Source organism: Callospermophilus lateralis, unplaced genomic scaffold (genome assembly GCF_048772815.1).
Source record: "Callospermophilus lateralis isolate mCalLat2 unplaced genomic scaffold, mCalLat2.hap1 Scaffold_2929, whole genome shotgun sequence".
Lineage (NCBI taxonomy): Eukaryota > Metazoa > Chordata > Mammalia > Rodentia > Sciuridae > Callospermophilus > Callospermophilus lateralis.
In genome coordinates this window covers 123817-141550 of record NW_027513591.1, presented here as the reverse complement: position 1 = coordinate 141550, position 17734 = coordinate 123817, and the positions used below count along the sequence as shown (strand labels likewise).

The 17734-nt window shown below is 33.7% G+C and overlaps 1 protein-coding gene across 1 annotated transcript in view; it reads left to right on the top strand.

Annotated features, from left to right (window-relative positions):
* The first annotated feature begins 3630 nt into the window (after positions 1 to 3630).
* The window catches only part of LOC143400153 (uncharacterized), a 46627-nt gene continuing 32523 nt past the window's right edge, over positions 3631 to 17734 (top strand). The window contains exons 1-4 of the mRNA XM_077108257.1: positions 3631 to 3781; positions 7053 to 7159; positions 8217 to 8354; positions 10793 to 10857. Of these exons, the coding sequence (XP_076964372.1) occupies positions 3779 to 3781; positions 7053 to 7159; positions 8217 to 8354; positions 10793 to 10857 (313 nt within the window). The 5' untranslated portion in view covers positions 3631 to 3778. The remainder of the gene's footprint in view (positions 3782 to 7052; positions 7160 to 8216; positions 8355 to 10792; positions 10858 to 17734) is intronic.

The following is a 17734-nucleotide window of genomic DNA, read 5'->3' as shown; positions in this document are numbered from 1 at the left end:
TTAATCATCTAACCATTTCCATAACAACAGTGTTGACAAGCCCTGAATTTTCTGCAAATACTTCATTAACTTCAGTTAGTGAAGTTAACTACTTTTAACTACCTTTCCACAGAGGACACTAGAGTTCACTGGCAGCTTTTACACTTTCCAAAACACCAAACACAGCATGCTTTTTCAATTTTGTTATCACTTTAGACTAAAGTAAAAAAGCATCTGCCAAAAGCTTCTTGCACAAAATTCCAAAATTGCTGATTCCACTGTTCCAGTACCCTTTCCTGTAGTTATCCATTACTGTGTATCTGTACAAGCATATAGAGTAGAGCATTGGTTGAGAGCATCCAGGCAGTGCAAGCTCTCAGTCACCAGGGCCAAGGGGGTAGCACACAAAGGGTGCCTAGTCTGTACAGTGCTGCCTGCTGCTGCCCTACTGTAGCTTGCCCTACTCTGTTCTGAAGGGACTAAGAGTATCAAAGGTAGGCCCTGCTTGTGGTTTGTGCATTAGAATAGTCATTGACACCAAATGTGAGCTCTCTTTGTGGTTATCAATTTCACAAAAAACAAATAAAAATATCTGTACATTTTTTAGTTTCACATGCAGTCATTTAGGGTCATGATGACACTAAGAAAATGTTTGCAATGAACAAAGACTTGCCATTATGTGTATCAAAATACATTATTAACTTTCACAAATTACTTGTTTGCCAATGGCCAAAAGATAAGTGACTGGAACAGGATAAAAAGAATACTCAAATATCTGGAAGGAGAGTAAAATGGAATTGGTAGGTAGTGGCATGCAGAGTTTTAAATGTGGCACAGCAGTTATCATTAAATCATCTATTTGAGGAGCAATAAACAGCTCAAGCCATAATCAACAGCCCAATACCACTATTCTTCATCTTCAAAATATTGTAGCTGAGAAATTTATTTCATTTGTTAGACTTAAATTCCTTCTATTGCCAAGGACATAAATATTTTTTCTATGTTCATATGTCACTGTCACTTGAGCATCTGTAAAATTAAGAATATTTTATCTGATTAAATTAGAATTCCAAGGTTGGAAATGTAGCTCAGTGTTAGAGCACTTCTTGCATGTCAAAGCAAAGGGTAAGGGTGCAATCACCAGCAAAACAACAACAATAACATTGTCATCACCATCAACATAATAAATTTTCAAAAGAGAGGTAGGAAAAAAAGAAGTCTTCTTTCAAATTCATTATTTTTTAGAACGCCTTTGCCAACATGAAGAAAGCATTTATGTTTTCTTCTAGTACATTTCTATATAGATGTCCTATAGTGCATTTCATCTATTGTATATATTACTACACATACATTTCTTATATATGTATATTTTATTTTACATATGCAATTATAGGTTAATAATTTTGTTTTGGTGAGTATAGAAGAGAGCAAGTATGAAAGATTATTACTCCTGAAAAAATATTGCTTTACTTTATAAAAGTTTTACATAAAAATACTAAACTTCTCAACTTTAGTATTTTTAAGTGAAATTTTTATAAAGTAAAGCATTAAAGAATTATTCTTTAATTCTATTCATTTGTACTCATAAAATGAATACGTTTTTAATGCACAAGAACGGCACAGCTACTTATTTTGTATTTGACACATTCTACTATCTCAGAGAACTCTTACATAAAAACTTTCTAGGTGTGACCAGTTAATTAAAACTGACGTGATAGGACTCAATTTCAAATGAAACATTTCTTCCTCCTTTTCAATCATGCATTCATAGAGGTAAGAAATTGTAAAAGTCCCTTGTGAAAAATTAAGACAGTATTAAATACTGAACATTGAAAATACCTGATTTATATATAAATCCCATATAAATAAATACTGAATTAATTTAACCATACTAATTCATTTGGGTTCTTTTTCCTTTGGCATTAAGTTTGCTTTCGGTTTGGCCTTTTACTGTTATTATTCAGCCTACTTTACCTATCATACTTTTAAAACTGAATTTAAATGCCATCCATGTCATGAGAACTGCCATAAATCTATTGTTTGACTCACATTTCACTTAAGGTAAGGCACCATGAATTATGGTGGTTCTTTATTTTGTTTATGAAGAAAAAAACAAATGCTGCCAATTATAGTTGTAATGCAGCCCAAATTATTAGTGGGATTCCATTGTCAGTGTTGTTAAAATGATAAGAAAAAAAAATCCTCTTAGACTCATTGAAATACATAGTTTTAAAAATATATTTTTAAAACTCACTACAATACTACTAACTTATTAATTGAAATACTCTTAGTTGATAAAAAGCAATAATATTGATTACAATAGCTACCAATTATGGAGCTGTTGCTGTTGCTACAAAATCTTCAAATGTTTTATATAGATTCTCCATAAAGCATTTTGGTAGTATTCAGGGAGATACTCATTTTAATCCTTACTTTTTTAGGAAATTGAGGGAGAGTAAGACTCTGGGATAACTAGTACATCATAGAGTCTAAAGTAGAATTCAAACTCAAGATGAACTAAATCTCAAGTTCATCTTCTTTCTAGGCAAGTGGGCTGCTCTGCTCTGGGGATGTGGTTCTGTGGTAGAGCCCTTCCTTACCTAGAATGCTTCAGGCCTGGGTTCTATCCCCAGCAATATGAAAACAAAGCAAACAAAAATAAGTAAAATCAATGGAACCAGACACAGTCACACATACCCATGATTCCAGTGACTTAGGATGCTGAGGCAAGAGCATTGGACGTTTAAGACCACAGTGGGAAAATATAAGGGGGAGAAATGAATTACAGTAGAGGGGGTGGAGAGAGAAGATGGGAGGGGAAGGGGGAGGGGGGATAGTAGAGGATAGGAAAGGCAGCAGAATACAACAGACACTAGTATGGCAATATGTAAATCAATGGATGTGCAACTGATGTGATTCTGCAATCTGTATACGGGGTAAAAATGGGAGTTCATATCCCACTTGAATCAAAGTGTGAAATATGATATATCAAGAACTATGTAATGTTTTGAACAACCAACAATAAAAATTAATTAAAAAAAGACCACAGTGGGCAACTTAGTGAGACCCTGCATGAAAATTGTTTATATAATAAAAATGTGCTTAGGATATGACTCATTAGTTGAGTAACCCAGGGTGCAATCCCCAGCAGTATCAGAAACAAGAAATAAGAAGAAAATGTCAGTGGCATAGGCTGATCATTCATTAATAAAATAAGTAATGACAGCTACTAAATATTGTACTTTCTTCATAAGAAAATAGAGGAATTATGAGCTACTTAATGTTTATAATTGCATAAATAGTTGTATATTTCAAAAGGTACCTTATGAATTCCTAATAAAGCTTCTTACTTGCACAGAACACCTCTACATTATGCCTGTGCCTATGGCAATCCAGCAGTGGTGGCTCTTCTAGTGAAGAGGAAATGCAATGTCAACTTGTGTGACAGTGATGGCAACACACCATTGATGAAGGTAGATATACCAGTGGTTTTCCAGGAAATGAATTTGATGAAATGCTTAGAAGAAAAATTGGTTAATGCCATTTAGTTATAACTAATGAGTAAAATGTGAAATATTTTTCTTGGATTTCCAAAATTTACAATCTATTTCTTGGTTAAAACCAACAGGCCCTACAATATGAGGAAGAGGAATGTGCAATTATTCTTCTAGAACATGGTGCCAATCCAAATATTCACAACAACAAGGGTGAAACTCCGCTCCACTATGTTATCTTTTATAGGAACACATTAATAGCAACAAAACTGCTTTCATCCAACGCAGATATTGAAGCCAAAAACATGGTATATAATCAATCACTATTATTTTCAAAATATTTAAAATTTTTCTTAAAATTAACAGTAATGCATGTCAAAAAATACTGATTATAAGCAAATTTTCTTTTTATTAAAATACTAGTAAATGTTGGGAGTTCTCCTCGTGTTCTTCCTCCTTCTTTTGTAGTTCATGTGTGTATTTAGTTTGCCTCCATCAGTTGAATCCACACTTAGAATTCAAGAGACTCATGCAGAAATCTGAACTTCAAGCTTCTGTGAAGGAACCTGATGCGGTCCCCTTGAGCCATAGTACTGTGTGGTGTGGTGTGCATGGTTTGCTCCCACATGCTGGGCACACATGTTCTTCAGTTTGCTTCTGGCAACTGCAGCACTTACTCCCAATCAACTACTTTGCCTGTATAAATGAGGTTACAGCTCCTCTTTTTAAATATAGTGTGATAAAGATTTCATGGTGTTTTCTACTGATATACAAGAATATGGACTACATAATATATTATGAATCTTTTGCAAATGGGATTAAGTGTTTGAATTTAGAATTTGGAAGTTAAATAGTTTTCTCTATATATACTATAAAAATCATGTTCCCACTGGAATTTTTGAAAGGCTGATTATGTCACTCATTGCTAGAATGGATAAATTATTGCTAGAAGTAGATAACTCATGGATTTCACCAGCTGTACTATGAATCAGTCTTCAGCTTTGTTCCTTAAAGTGCAAATGTTTAGTGCCTTTTATGATGCTACAAGTAATCTGTGTATATCAGCATAAATCTTGATGATACACAAAATTTCTGAATTAAATTTTGCCTAAAATTATAAGTAACTTTAAGTAGCAATTAAAGTAGATGAGAATAAAAAGAATTTTGGAAAATAACCAATCATTATGTTACCAGGATTGTCATTACAAGTGAGAATACATTTTCAATGTTATTTTTATTAGAGTTTATAGTTTTACATAGTAGTTGAATTCATTCCCCCAAAATCTTACATGCATGGAATTCCAGTTGAGTCATTGATTTCCTCTTTTCCATCTGTCTACCCCTCCTCCTCCATTCTCCCCTCCTATTCTCCTGGACCTCCTTTCACCTGTCTATTTATTTATATTTGGTTGATTCTTTTTTACTTATACATAAGGGTGCAATTACCTGTGGTATATTTATATATGCATATAACATGAATTTTAAATATTTCCTTCTTCATTGCCTTCCCTTTTTCATTATCTCTGTGCCTCTCCATCTTCTTTTTCTACACTAATGATCTTCTTTACATCTTTTGATATTCTGTTCTTCATTTCTTTTTCTTTAATTAACTCCAGCTTCCACATATGAAACATTTTACCTTTGAGTTTCTTATTTGACTTATTTCACTTAGCATGATATTCTTGGATACCAACTCATTTACCAACAAATGACATAATGTATTTTTATGGCTGAGAAATTCTCCATTGTATGTATGTGCACCAGAATTTCTTAATCCTTTCATGCATTCACAGGTACTTGGTTTAATTTCATAATTTACCTGTTGTGAATTGTACTACTGTAAACACACGTGTGACGGTATTAATATACAGTTACATGTAAAATTTTGTTTTACTAATTTTGGGAAAATACTGAGTCATGGGATAGCTGTTTCATGTTGTGGTTCCCTTCTTAGATTTTGGGGAATCTCCAAAGTTTTTCCAGGGTGGTTGTACTAGTATGTAGTCCCACCAACAGTGTAAACATGTGCCTTACCCCCACATTCTTTTTTTTTAACCAGGGAGAGAGAGAGTGAGAGAGAGAGAGAGAGAGAGAGAGAGAGAGAGAGAGAGAATTAATATTTATTATTATTACTTTTTTCATCTTCAGCAGACACAACATCTTTGTATGTGGTCCTGAGGATCGAACCCGGGCCACAGGCATGCCTGGCGAGCGCACTACCGCTTGAGCCACATCCCCAGCCCCACATTCTTACCAGTATATATTACTGTTTGTGTTCTTGATAATTACCATTGTGGCTGGAGTAAGATAAAGTCTTAGGGTAGTTTTTATTTGCATTAACATAATTGCTAAAGATGTAGAAGACTTTTTTATATATAGTTTGGACATTTGTGTTTCTTTTGAGAAATTTCTGTTTAGTTCTTTTGCTCAGTTATTGACAGGGTGATTTTTTTGTTTGTTTGCTTGGAGTTTTTAAAAATATTTATATTTTAATTCTTATTGGACACAATACATTGATTTTATTTATTTTATGTGCTGCTGAGGATCAAACCCAGGGCCTCACATGTGCTAGGTGAGTGCTCTACCACTGAGCCATAATCCCAGCTTTGCGATAATTTTTTTTTGAGTTGGTTATTTCTCTTTGTTAATCCCCTCTCAGTGGATTAGTTGGAAAAATTTTTTCCAATTGCATAAAAATAATATATTTTTGTATTGAACTTTCTGACATGTAAGATAAATATCTTTCAACTTATAATAAGAGAAGACACAGGAACAATTATGAAAAAGCAACATAGTTTACTCAGACTCTATCAATTTTAAGCAGAAATTTCTTACATTGGAATCTGGGATTCTGATTTCATAAATAAAAAGGAATCAAGTGGACTTGTATAACGTGGAGAAAACTTCCATGTTGCTGGAAAGCTCTCAGAAATATATTCCTGTAACTTCAATTGTTCACATGTGAATATCTCCAATAAAAAATTGGTGTCAAGTAGGTGTTAAGCAATGGAAAAGCTATTTCTGTACTTCTGGACTCACAATGCACAGTTGTGTAAATTTTTTCTAACAGTAAAACAAGGAATCTTTTCTATACTGCTTGGTATTTCTGGAAAAGTAGATGTTCTTCAGAATATGATTTATACACCCTACTAGTGGGTTGAGAATTTGGCTTGTTAATGAAATATAATACTTATAACCTTTACTAATATGCATTAGGGAATGGGGCTATTGGGATATAAAATACAGTTTATGTCCTAAATATGCTCTTGGTTGAGGAGGGTTCATGTTACATAACTCCAAGATGCCATGATGAATGCTGGACAGTGGCAAAGATCCATGGAAACAGTGAACGTATGAAGCAGTCTTAGAAACTCTGGAGTTCATGTGGCCACTCTAGGCAGAGGAGAGGCATCTCAAAATGAAAGAGCAGCACGTATGGAAGCAGAATGGGAAGAGAAGAGAGTGGCCACACTTAATTTACATTATTATTATATGCTTATATTCATACAGTATTTTGTAAGGTTAACTTCAGTTGAAAAGTAGTAATTTTGTGAATAAATTATATTTATTGTTTTTCAGAGTGGCCAAACACCACTTTTACTCGCCATAAAGAAAAACAGACGGATGATGGTAGAATTTTTTATTAAGAATAAAGCAAACATACATGCAGTTGATGATAAGGGAAGGTATAGTACTTTATATTTTTTGGAAAAGGGTTAATATTGTAGTAAAATCACTCAAGTGAAAAATATTAAATTAATGGGAATGACATAATCATTGGAATAGAGTGAAATTCATGAACATAAACTAAAATTGAGGAGAAAAGCAATTATTCAAACTGAGCAACACAAATAAGAGTATGTAGTATGATTCACATGCCCTTATAATTATTGGCTGATGATTACTATTTGATTTTGTTGATCACATAATCTTGAGTTAGCTAGAGTTTTCATGTTAGTTTTGTAAAATATAGACTTTTAGTTTGTGCTTTTATTCAGTATTGAACTTCTTAAATTTTCTGTAATATTTCATCTTCTCCTGGTATAGTTTTCTTTTGGAAATGCTGTGTTGAGTATAGATAGACATTGAAAATTATTTTTTCCTTTATATGACTATTTGCTTTAAATTACTTCATTTGTAGAATATTGATTTCAGATTTTTCCTAAGTGACGTCTAATTAGTCTTGACAAATTTTGAACATTTATAATGAAAAAGAGTGTAACATATGCTTGAAATCTGGTTGCAAGATTATACACGTAGCATTGATTTCAATGCCTGGCAAATGCTTCTCAGAGTGAATGACTGAAGCAACAATTATTATTATTATCACCAGTGCTGCTGTTATTATGTTGTACCTGCAAATACCTTTTTTACTCCTTGACTTTTGGCTGACTGTGAGTTACAATATATTACATCACTCTAAGAAAGAAATGGAGCTTTATTCATTGAAATCTTTGCCAACTCCAGATGAATGACCTCATCATAATTAACGTTCATTGAAGGACTTTAAGTTTGTAACTCTCCTCTTTTGGGACTCGTGATTTATTTTTTTATGTGTTTGTTTTCCTTTTAGACTTACAAATGATTTAGAAAGATAAAGAAAGATAAAGATTTGATCTTCCAAGATGTATATGTCTGTTAGTGTATGTAAAGCTAGATGTCAAAGAGGTAAAATGTATTACAATGGCTTTTTAAATAAACTTATTAAAATACCTAAATTTGAAGTTACCTCTCTTATTTTAGAACAGCCCTCATGTTGGCTGTGGAACATAAATCAACACACATAGCTGAGCTTCTTCTTCAATGTGGTGTTAATGTGTCTGCTTCAGATAATTGTGGAGAGATTGCCTTGTCTTATGCCATTGCTAGTGGAAATACTGAGTAAGTATTTACATTACAATACTAATCAACATTAGCTGTATATCCACAATAGTTACACCTGTTGCATCTTATATATGAGGTGAGATTTCATAGCATTACTATGTATGGAACCGTAGTGAGTTAGGACAGTTCATTAGACAGAAACCCTTCAAAGTGTAGCCAAGAAGCAGTGATGATACTTTGATTGGGCAAAGAGAAGGATGGAGGGGTAATGGAGGCAAGAAAGATGGTGGAGTGAGATAGACATTATTACCTTGGTACAGGTATGACTGCATATAGGATGCAATGGTACATCCTGTAAAATCAGAAATGAAAGTTGTTGCAGTTGTGTCCAATGAATCAAATTGCACTCTACTGTCATATATACATAATTAAAATGGATTAGTTATTTTAAAAAAAATAAGTAGTGATGTGTGCATGAGTCACCTTCAAGGTTTGTTCTCTTCTCTCTTCCCCTCTCCTTTCTTTTTCTTCTCATGCATGCTGGGAAATTTTCCTACCACTGAGATATACCTCTAGCTAATATCTTACGACTTTGTAAACCTTCATCCTTAGGGTTTCCAGCATTATCCAATTCATTTCAAGCATAACCCCTCATCACAGGGACAGATAGTATCACACCTATGATTTTATAATTTGCTATTTGAGTCTTGAAATTCCCTGTTTATCTGAAGTTAGCTATTCTACCATCCCCCTTTAATTTATCAAGGACCTAATGATATCCTTGAAGTGTAAGGAAGATAATTCTGTAGTCAGATGGAGGGGAATAAATAGATTTTTAAATTGTTCCTTTGTCTCTGTCAGTTCTGTTGCTGTGGTGTTTCTGCCAGACCTGGACCTGCAGTCTGGTAGTGAAGAGCTTTTATTTCAAAATATCCTGACTGATCCAATCCCTGAGCCTTCATGGTAACCCACACTTAGACTCAACACTTTTTTTAGTTCTCATGCACTTATGCTTTTTTATTCAACAGTTGTTTCCTAGCAGAAGCACTCTGCTTTGACAGCTTGGCCTCTAGCTTTGGCCAACAAATACTAAGCACTCTGACCCTGTCCCCCTTTTAGGAACCTTATGTGGAATCCCCATATTAGCCTTGCCCTTTTTGGTGCATTATCTTTTTAGGACTTTGTCTTTTCTGTCATAAAATTAAAATCATTCAAATCTATTAGAAAGCTTCAAGTAAAGCTTCAAGTAATCTCTGGAAGAGATCAGAGTTTTCTGTCTTCTTGGCTAACAGATCTGTGCCCCAAATCCTTCCATCCCTTGAAATAGATTTCCTTTGACTGCAGGGGGTTCCACATCACTGTTTTCCATGGTGAGTGCCAATTTAGATTGGCATTTCTAGTAGTTTTCCCAAGTAATGGAAATTTTCAAGCTGTTGGAATCGCTGCCTAAAGTTTTCAGCATTTATTAAGGTCTGCCTCAAAAGGAATAGATTAAGCAGATTTATTGAATCTAAGAGAGCTAAGCCCCATCATGACTCCTCAGTATCCATAGTTTTAAAGAAAATTTTGTGTTCCAAGTCAGTTGGAGATCAACATGGAAATGTAGTTACACTTATCTGCTGATTCTGTTCAACTAGGTAGAGAAGAAATAGTAGTAGTCCAAGTTTTTGGCATTTGTTAATTTCTTGCCTTTGTTATTATTGATTAGTCTCACAGAAGGGGATGATTATATTCTCTAATTTAAGGAGATATTTATAAATAGTTATAAATTAATTGCTGATTTGCTTTGAGTTATAAAGCACAAAGAAGAGCCCAATTGATCATGAAAATTAGGACTCAAGCATTTTTAAAAATAATTTTAACTTTTGAATATTAGAACCTATGAAAAATGCACATTAGTTCTAGCTGAGATTGTAAGTTGTTAAGTATGCCATTATTTTACTATTTTGCTTAACATGTTTCAATATTATCTTAGTAAATCTCCATAATAACCTGGTGAACTAAAGTGATACAACCCTTATTTTTTAAAAGGCCTTAAGCCTAAGAGAAAGAAGTTGCACAAGAACAAAAAACTAATTTTTACAGAGACAAGACATTTTCTGAGTTCAAGCTACACTAGTTAATATATTTACCTGTCCTGTTCTCAATTAATGATCATTTTATCTTTTTTCTTCTTTAACTTCAAGCTATGGGTGCAGTGACACATGCATTTACCCCAGCTACTTAAGAGCCTGAGGCAGGACAATTGCTTGAGCCCAGGTATTTAAGATCAGCCTGACCATCATCATGAAATACCATCTCACAAAACAGAAAAAAACAAACATTGTACAAATAATTTTCAAGTTAACAAAATGTTTATAGGGCATACAGATTAGGAGAGCATATGAAAAAGTTCTGATACTAGATCTAAAACATTATTAAGTATTGAATTATATTTGGTCAGTGTTTTCATATGAGTGTTAAAATACCAATTTTATTACTTTTTTCAAATACAGTAACAGGAATTTAATTCTTCAATACATGAAAGCACAATCTAGAACATCAGTAAATTTCAATCCAGGTAAGACTTAAAAAAAATGAGTTACTTTTGGTGTTCATGCCCTGTGAAAATAAGAGTAAGAATGTTTGATCACAGAAGAAGAGTGGAAAAAAATAAATGTTCAAATTCCATTCATATTTTTTATATCTTTCTTGGTCATATAGAATCCAGGATATCTTAATAATTAACTATAAGAAATTTATCATCTAAATGATATTGTCTGAAGAAATTTTACATTAATTTTGACCCTGAAATTTTATGTCTTTGCAGAAGTAAGAATATTTTTAAATTATACATTCTGTTTCGTATATGGTCACATGATAGCAGATTGGACTTGTTATAAAACCAGGTGTTCTTGTCGACTGTTAATATCAGCTCCTATTGAGTGCCTACATTAGTGAATTTCACAGTGATATTTCTATACACACATATACAATACTTGAATCCTGACCACTCTCCTTACTTCCATTTTCCCCTCTACTCCCTTTTTCATCCCCAGTTACCTTCCCTCTTCCTTAGTATTCCCTCCATCATATTCTAGTCATTCTTATTTTCTTCCCAGATTCCACATGTTAGGGAGAGAATGTGATAATTGGGGTTTTGTTTCTGATTTTTTCACCTTAACATGATGACCACCCTTTCCATCCATTTTACAATTATCGTCTTTGTTTCTTTTTTAACATTTTTATTTGGGGTTTTAAATATACCATTTCCTGGGCCTTAAAATTTCTACTCAGAAATCTAATATTTTTCTGATGTGTTTATAATTGCTTTGGCCCTTATTATAGATTTCAGTGTACCTTTGGTAATTTTATAGACTATGATTTGAAGAAGTTCTTTTCGGGCCATGTCCATTTGGTATTCTAAAATCTTATACCTGGATGTCCATAACTTTCACAAGATATAAGAAATAGTTTCTTGTATTCACTGAGAAAGCTTTCATTGCCTGTAGCCTGTACCTCTTCTCCATTATGTGTACCAGTGATTCACAAAAGTATCTATGAATTGTGTCTAGTGGTTTTGTAATTTGTTTACAATTATTTTGATTGTTGTTGATATTGTCTGAATGTGATATTTCATCATCAACTTCAAGCTCTGTATTTTTTTCTTTCACTTGATCTAGTCTATGGGTCTAACTTAAAATGGATATATTTATTTGAGGTATTGAGCTCTTTATTTTCAAGATTTCTAATTGATTCTTTTTCAGAATCTGTATTGAATTGTTCTTTCATGCCCTGCATTGTTTTCCCTTAATCTACTCAGTTTCTCTTTGCTTCATCTTTGAAATAATTCACTATTTTAACATTTTTTTGAATTTTATTCTGGCATTTTTGTATATTGCATTATCTTTGGAAATAGTTTCTAGGGTAATTAACTATAAAACAGTCATGCTACTTTGCTTTTTATCTTTCTTATATTTCTATATTGAAATTTGTACATCTTCAGGGATATATATCTTTTCCACATTTATTTGAGTGTCTGCTTAGGAAACTGTTTTCCCTGGATGATGTGTCTTATGCTATTGATTAAGTGTGTGACGTTGAAGTATTTTCCAAATGGTGTCTCTATTGTAGTTTCCTATGTCTTATCTGTGACTCCTGAGTGGTGATAGCTTGCAATGTTAAGTAACAACTTTCTTTGTCAGTGTTGTGAGAGTGGAGTCATGTTAGTGAAATAGTGATATAGGCAGTAGAGTATCTGAAATGCATTTTCTGTGGTGGTTCCTCCATACTTGTTAATAATATGATGTCTTCAAATATATGGGAGCTACCTAGGCTGAGAACCTGCATAAATGAAGATCTCAAACTCGCATAATTCTGTAAGAGTTTCTTCATTTATTTCTAGTCTTGCTTTAGTGTGTCCAGACCACTGAATTTTAGCCATCTCTTTCCATTACTAAATGTGTATGTTAGGTTAAAGCTTTTTATCGCTGTTCTTATTTTTAATTTTTTTCAACACCAGGTTTTATTTTATTTTTTTAGATATGTATGACAGTAGAGTGTATTTTTTACATACATGGGCTACATCTGATTCTATTTAGGATCAGAGAGAACTTTTGGCCTTTGGGTTTTTTTGGTATTGGCTTATTTCAGTAAATATAGTAGTCTCAAGTTCCATTCATTTACCAGCAAGTGCCATAAATTTCACTCTTCATCTTTTGAAGCTCACCTAGGTTGTTTCCATAGCTTAACTATTGTGAATTGGGCTGCTGTAGACATTGATGTAGCTGTGTCACTGTAGTATATTGATTTAAAGTCCCTTGGAGATATATATTTATATGCCCAACTCTCCATCATGTCAACTTAGGAACTTATTTCCTCAACAAGACTTCTAAATTGCAACAAATAAAATCAAGATTCAACTGGGGTGATAACTGGTTGAATGGTGTTTCCATTCCAAATTTTCAGAGGAATCTCCATACTGTTTTCCAGAGTACTTGCACCAATTTGCAGTCTCACTAGCAAAGTATGAGTGTAACTTTTTTCTCACATTCTCTCCATCATTTATTGTTATTTGTATTCTTGATAATTCCTATTTTGACTGAACCAAGAATGGAATATCAATGTAGTTTTAATTTGCGTTTTCTAATTTCTAGAGAAATTTAGCATTTTGTGGTTTTTTTCCTACTTTTAATTGATTTTATAATTTTTTAAGTGCACGACAACAGTGGAATGCACTACAATCCTTATTACACATATAAAGCACAATTTTACCTCTGAATATAAAGTATGTTTATGTCAATTTATGCCATTTTACATATACTTTTTTTGCACTACAATTCATTTTTTATTTTTATTTGTTTTAGTTAGTTACACATGACAGTAGAATGACCTTGACATATCATACATTTAAACCACATGAGATACAATATCTCATTTTTCTGAGTATACAGGTTGTAGATTCACATTGATCATGCATTCACCTATATACACCAATAATAATAATGTCTATTCCATTCTAATATCCTTCCTATCTTTCCAACCTCTTCTCTCCCCTCCCATCACTTCTCTCTTCTTAATCTAAGGTAGCACTATTCCTTTGTTTTCTCACTTCTTCATACATGTAGGTTGTATAACAATGAGGCTCTCCTTCCACCATCCGTGCAATTCCCTTTCTCCCACCCTTTCCCTCCCACCCCTCTTCCCTGTGTATAGGTAATCTTCTTCCCATGCTTTTCCTCTCTTCCCCATTTTGAGTCACCCCCCTTATATCAGAGAAGACATTTGGCATTTGTTTTTTGGGGACTGGCTAAATTCACTTAGCATAATCTGCTCTAATGCCATCCTTTTCTCTGCAAATGCCATGATCTTATTATTTTTTAGTGCTGAGTAATATTCCATTGTGTATATATGCCACATATTTTTATCCATTCATCCATTGAAGGGCATATAGGTTGGCTCTACAGTCTAGTTATTGTGAATTGTGCTACTATAAACATTGATGTGGCTGAGTCCCTGTAGTATGCTGTTTTTAGGTTTTTTGGGTATAGTCCAAGAAGAGGAATAGCTGGGTCAAATGGTGGTTACATTCCCAGTTTTCCAAGGAATCTCCATACTGCTTTCCAAATTGGCTGCACCAATTTACAACCTCACCAGCAGTGCAATTCTGATCAAAATCCCAATGACATTCCTCACAGAAATAGAAAAAGCAATTATGAAATTCATCTGAAAATATAAGAGACCCAGAATAGCAAAAGAAATTCTAAGCAGGAAGAGTGAAACAGATGGTATCACTATACCAGATCTTAAACTATACTACAGAGCAATAGTAACAAAAACAGCGTGGTACTGGCACCAAAACAGGCTGGTGGACCAATGGTACAGGATAGAGGACACAGAGATTAACCCACAAAAGTACAACTACCTTATCTTTGACAAAGGTACTAAAAGCATGCACTGGAGAAAATATAGCATCCTCAACAAATGGTGTTGGGAAAACTGGAAATCCATATGCAACAAAATGAAATTGAATCCCTATCTCTCACCATGCACAAAAGTTAACTCAAAATGGATCAAGGGTCTAGGAATTAAACCAGAGACTCTGCATCTAATGGAAGAAAAAGTAGGCCCTAATCTTCCTCATGTGAGCTAGGCCCCAACTTCCTTAATAAGATGCCTATAGCACAAGAGTTAAAACCAAGAATTAACAAATGGGATGAATTCCTACTAAAAAGTTTTTTCTCAGCAAGAGAAATAATATGTGAGGTGAATAGGGAGCCTACATCCTGGGAACAAATTTTTACCACTCACACATCAGATAGAGCTCTAATCTCTAGGGTATACAAAGAACTCAAAAATCTCACACACACACACACACACACACACACACACACACACACACACACAGAAATAATCCAATCTACAAATGGGCCAAGGACCTGAACAGACACTTCTCAGAAGAGGATATACAATCAATCAACAAATATATGAAAAAATGCTCACCATCTCTAGCAATTAGAGAAAGAGAAATTAAAACTACCCTAAGATACTATCTCACTTCAGTAAGAATGGCAGCCATGATGAAGACAAACAACAACAAATGCTGGTGAGGATGTGGGAAAAGGGTACCCTCATACACTGCTGGTTGGATATTGAGCATTTTAAAAGTATATTTGCTCACCAATTGTATTTCTTGTTCTGTAAACAACCAGTTTCAGATCCTTTGCACATTTATTGACATCCTATGACCACTAGAAGAGAATATTAACTATATTGGGCTGTGTGTGTGTGTGTGTGTGTGTGTGTGTGTGTGTGTGTGTTAAGTTTTTGATTTTTTTTTCATGGGGGCAAGTAGTGGGGATTCAACTCAGGGGCATTCAACCACTAAGCCACATCCCCAGCCCTATGTTTTATTTTATTTTATTTTTATTATTTTTGTTGTAGATGGACACAATTTACTTATTTACTTGTTTATTATTTATTTATTTATTTTTATGTAGTGCTGAAGATCAAACACATGGTCTTACACCTGCAAGGCTAGCTCTCTAACACTGAGCCCCATACCCAGCTCTGTTTTGCATTTTATTTAGACATAGAGTTGCTCAGTGCCTCACCATTGCTGAAGCTGGATTTGAACTCTGATCCTCCTCTTTCAGCTTGCTGTGCTGGTTTGTTTTGAATTCTTTATCTATCCAGAAGACTAATGTTCTGAGGTGCAGGTGGTAAAGATTTTCTCCCATTTTGTAGGTTCTCTGTTCATGTTCTTGATAATTTTCTTTCCTGTGAGAAAGCTTTTTACTTTGTTACCTTCCCATTTATTGATTCTTGATTTTATTTGTTGCAATTTAGAAGTCTTGTTGAGGAAGTCAGTTCCTAAGACAAGATGATGGAAAGTTGGGCCTATATTTTCTTCTAGTGGGTACAGGATGTCTGGTTTAATGCCTAGTTCCTTGATGTATTCTGAGTTGAGTTTTGTGCAGGGATAGGGGTAGGGGTTCAATTTGATTCTGCCACATGCATACTTCCAGTTTTCTCAGTACCATTTGTTTAAGAGGCTGTCTTTTCTTTTAATGTATGTTGTTGGTGCCTTTGTCTAGATTAACAAGACAGTATGTATGTGATTATTGTCTTTGTGATGTCTTTTTTTCGTAGCACTATAGTATAATTTGAGATCGGACCTTGTGATGTCTGCTGTCTCCTTCACTTTTTTTCACTAAGGATTGTTTGGAATATTCTGGGCTTCTTGTTTTTCCAAGTGAATTTTTATGTCTGCTTTTTCTATTTCTTTGTGAAATATCATTGACATTTTAATAGGAGTTGCATTAAAACTATAGCATTTTGGTAGTATGTCAATTTTGGTAACATTAATCCTGCCAATCCATGAACATTTGAAATATTCCATCTTCTATGGTCTTCTTCAATTTCTTTCTTTAGTGTTTGGTAATTTTCATAATAGAGGTCTTTCACTTCTTAGATTGTTTCCTGATTATTTTATTTTTTAAATTGTTTTGAATCCATTGTGATTCATCAGCTGATGCATAATTTGTGTACAGGATCATAATTGATTTATGAGTGTTAATTCTATATCCTGCTACTATGCTGAGTGTGGTTATGAGTTTTAAAAATTTTGTGGTGTAGTTTTGTGTCTTCTACATATAAAATATTGTTGTCAGCAAATAGGAATATTTTGAGCACTTCTTTTCATATACATATCCCTTTAATCTCTTTTTCCAAACTGCTCTGGTTAGAATTTCAATATTCATAGGTTGAATAGAAGTGGTGAAAGAGGACATCCTTGTCTTTTTCTAGTTTTTAGAAAGAATGTTTCATTTTTTTTCCATTTGGAATCATGTTACTCTTGGGTTTTTTTGGTATAGAGATTTTAAAATGTTCAGTTACATTCATATTATCCCTATTTTTTCTACCATTTTGAACATGAATGTATGCTGTATTCTGTCAAATGCTCTTCCTTGAACTATTGAGATAATTATGTTATGTTTTTTAAGTCTATTAATGAATCCTGTTTTGATTTCTGTAGGTTTAACCAACATTGTGTCTCTGGGATGAACCTTACTTGATCATGGTGCACTATGTTTTTTTTTGTTTTGTTTTGTTTTTTGTCTTATTTTTTTTATAAAGGTTAATCTCAGCATGCATTTTATTTTATTTATTTTATTTTTTTTATTGGTTGATCAAACCATTACAAAGCTCTTGACATATCATATTTCATACATTAGATTCAAGTGGGTTATGAACTCCCATTTTTACCCCAAATACAGATTGCAGAATCACATCGGTTACACATCCACATTTTTACATAATGCCGTATTAGTAACTGTTGTATTCTGCTACCTTTCGTATCCTCTACTATCCCTTCTCCCCTCCCCTCTCATCTTCTCTCTCTACCCCATCTACTGTAATTCGTTTCTCTCCTTGTTTTTTTCCCCATTCCCCTCACA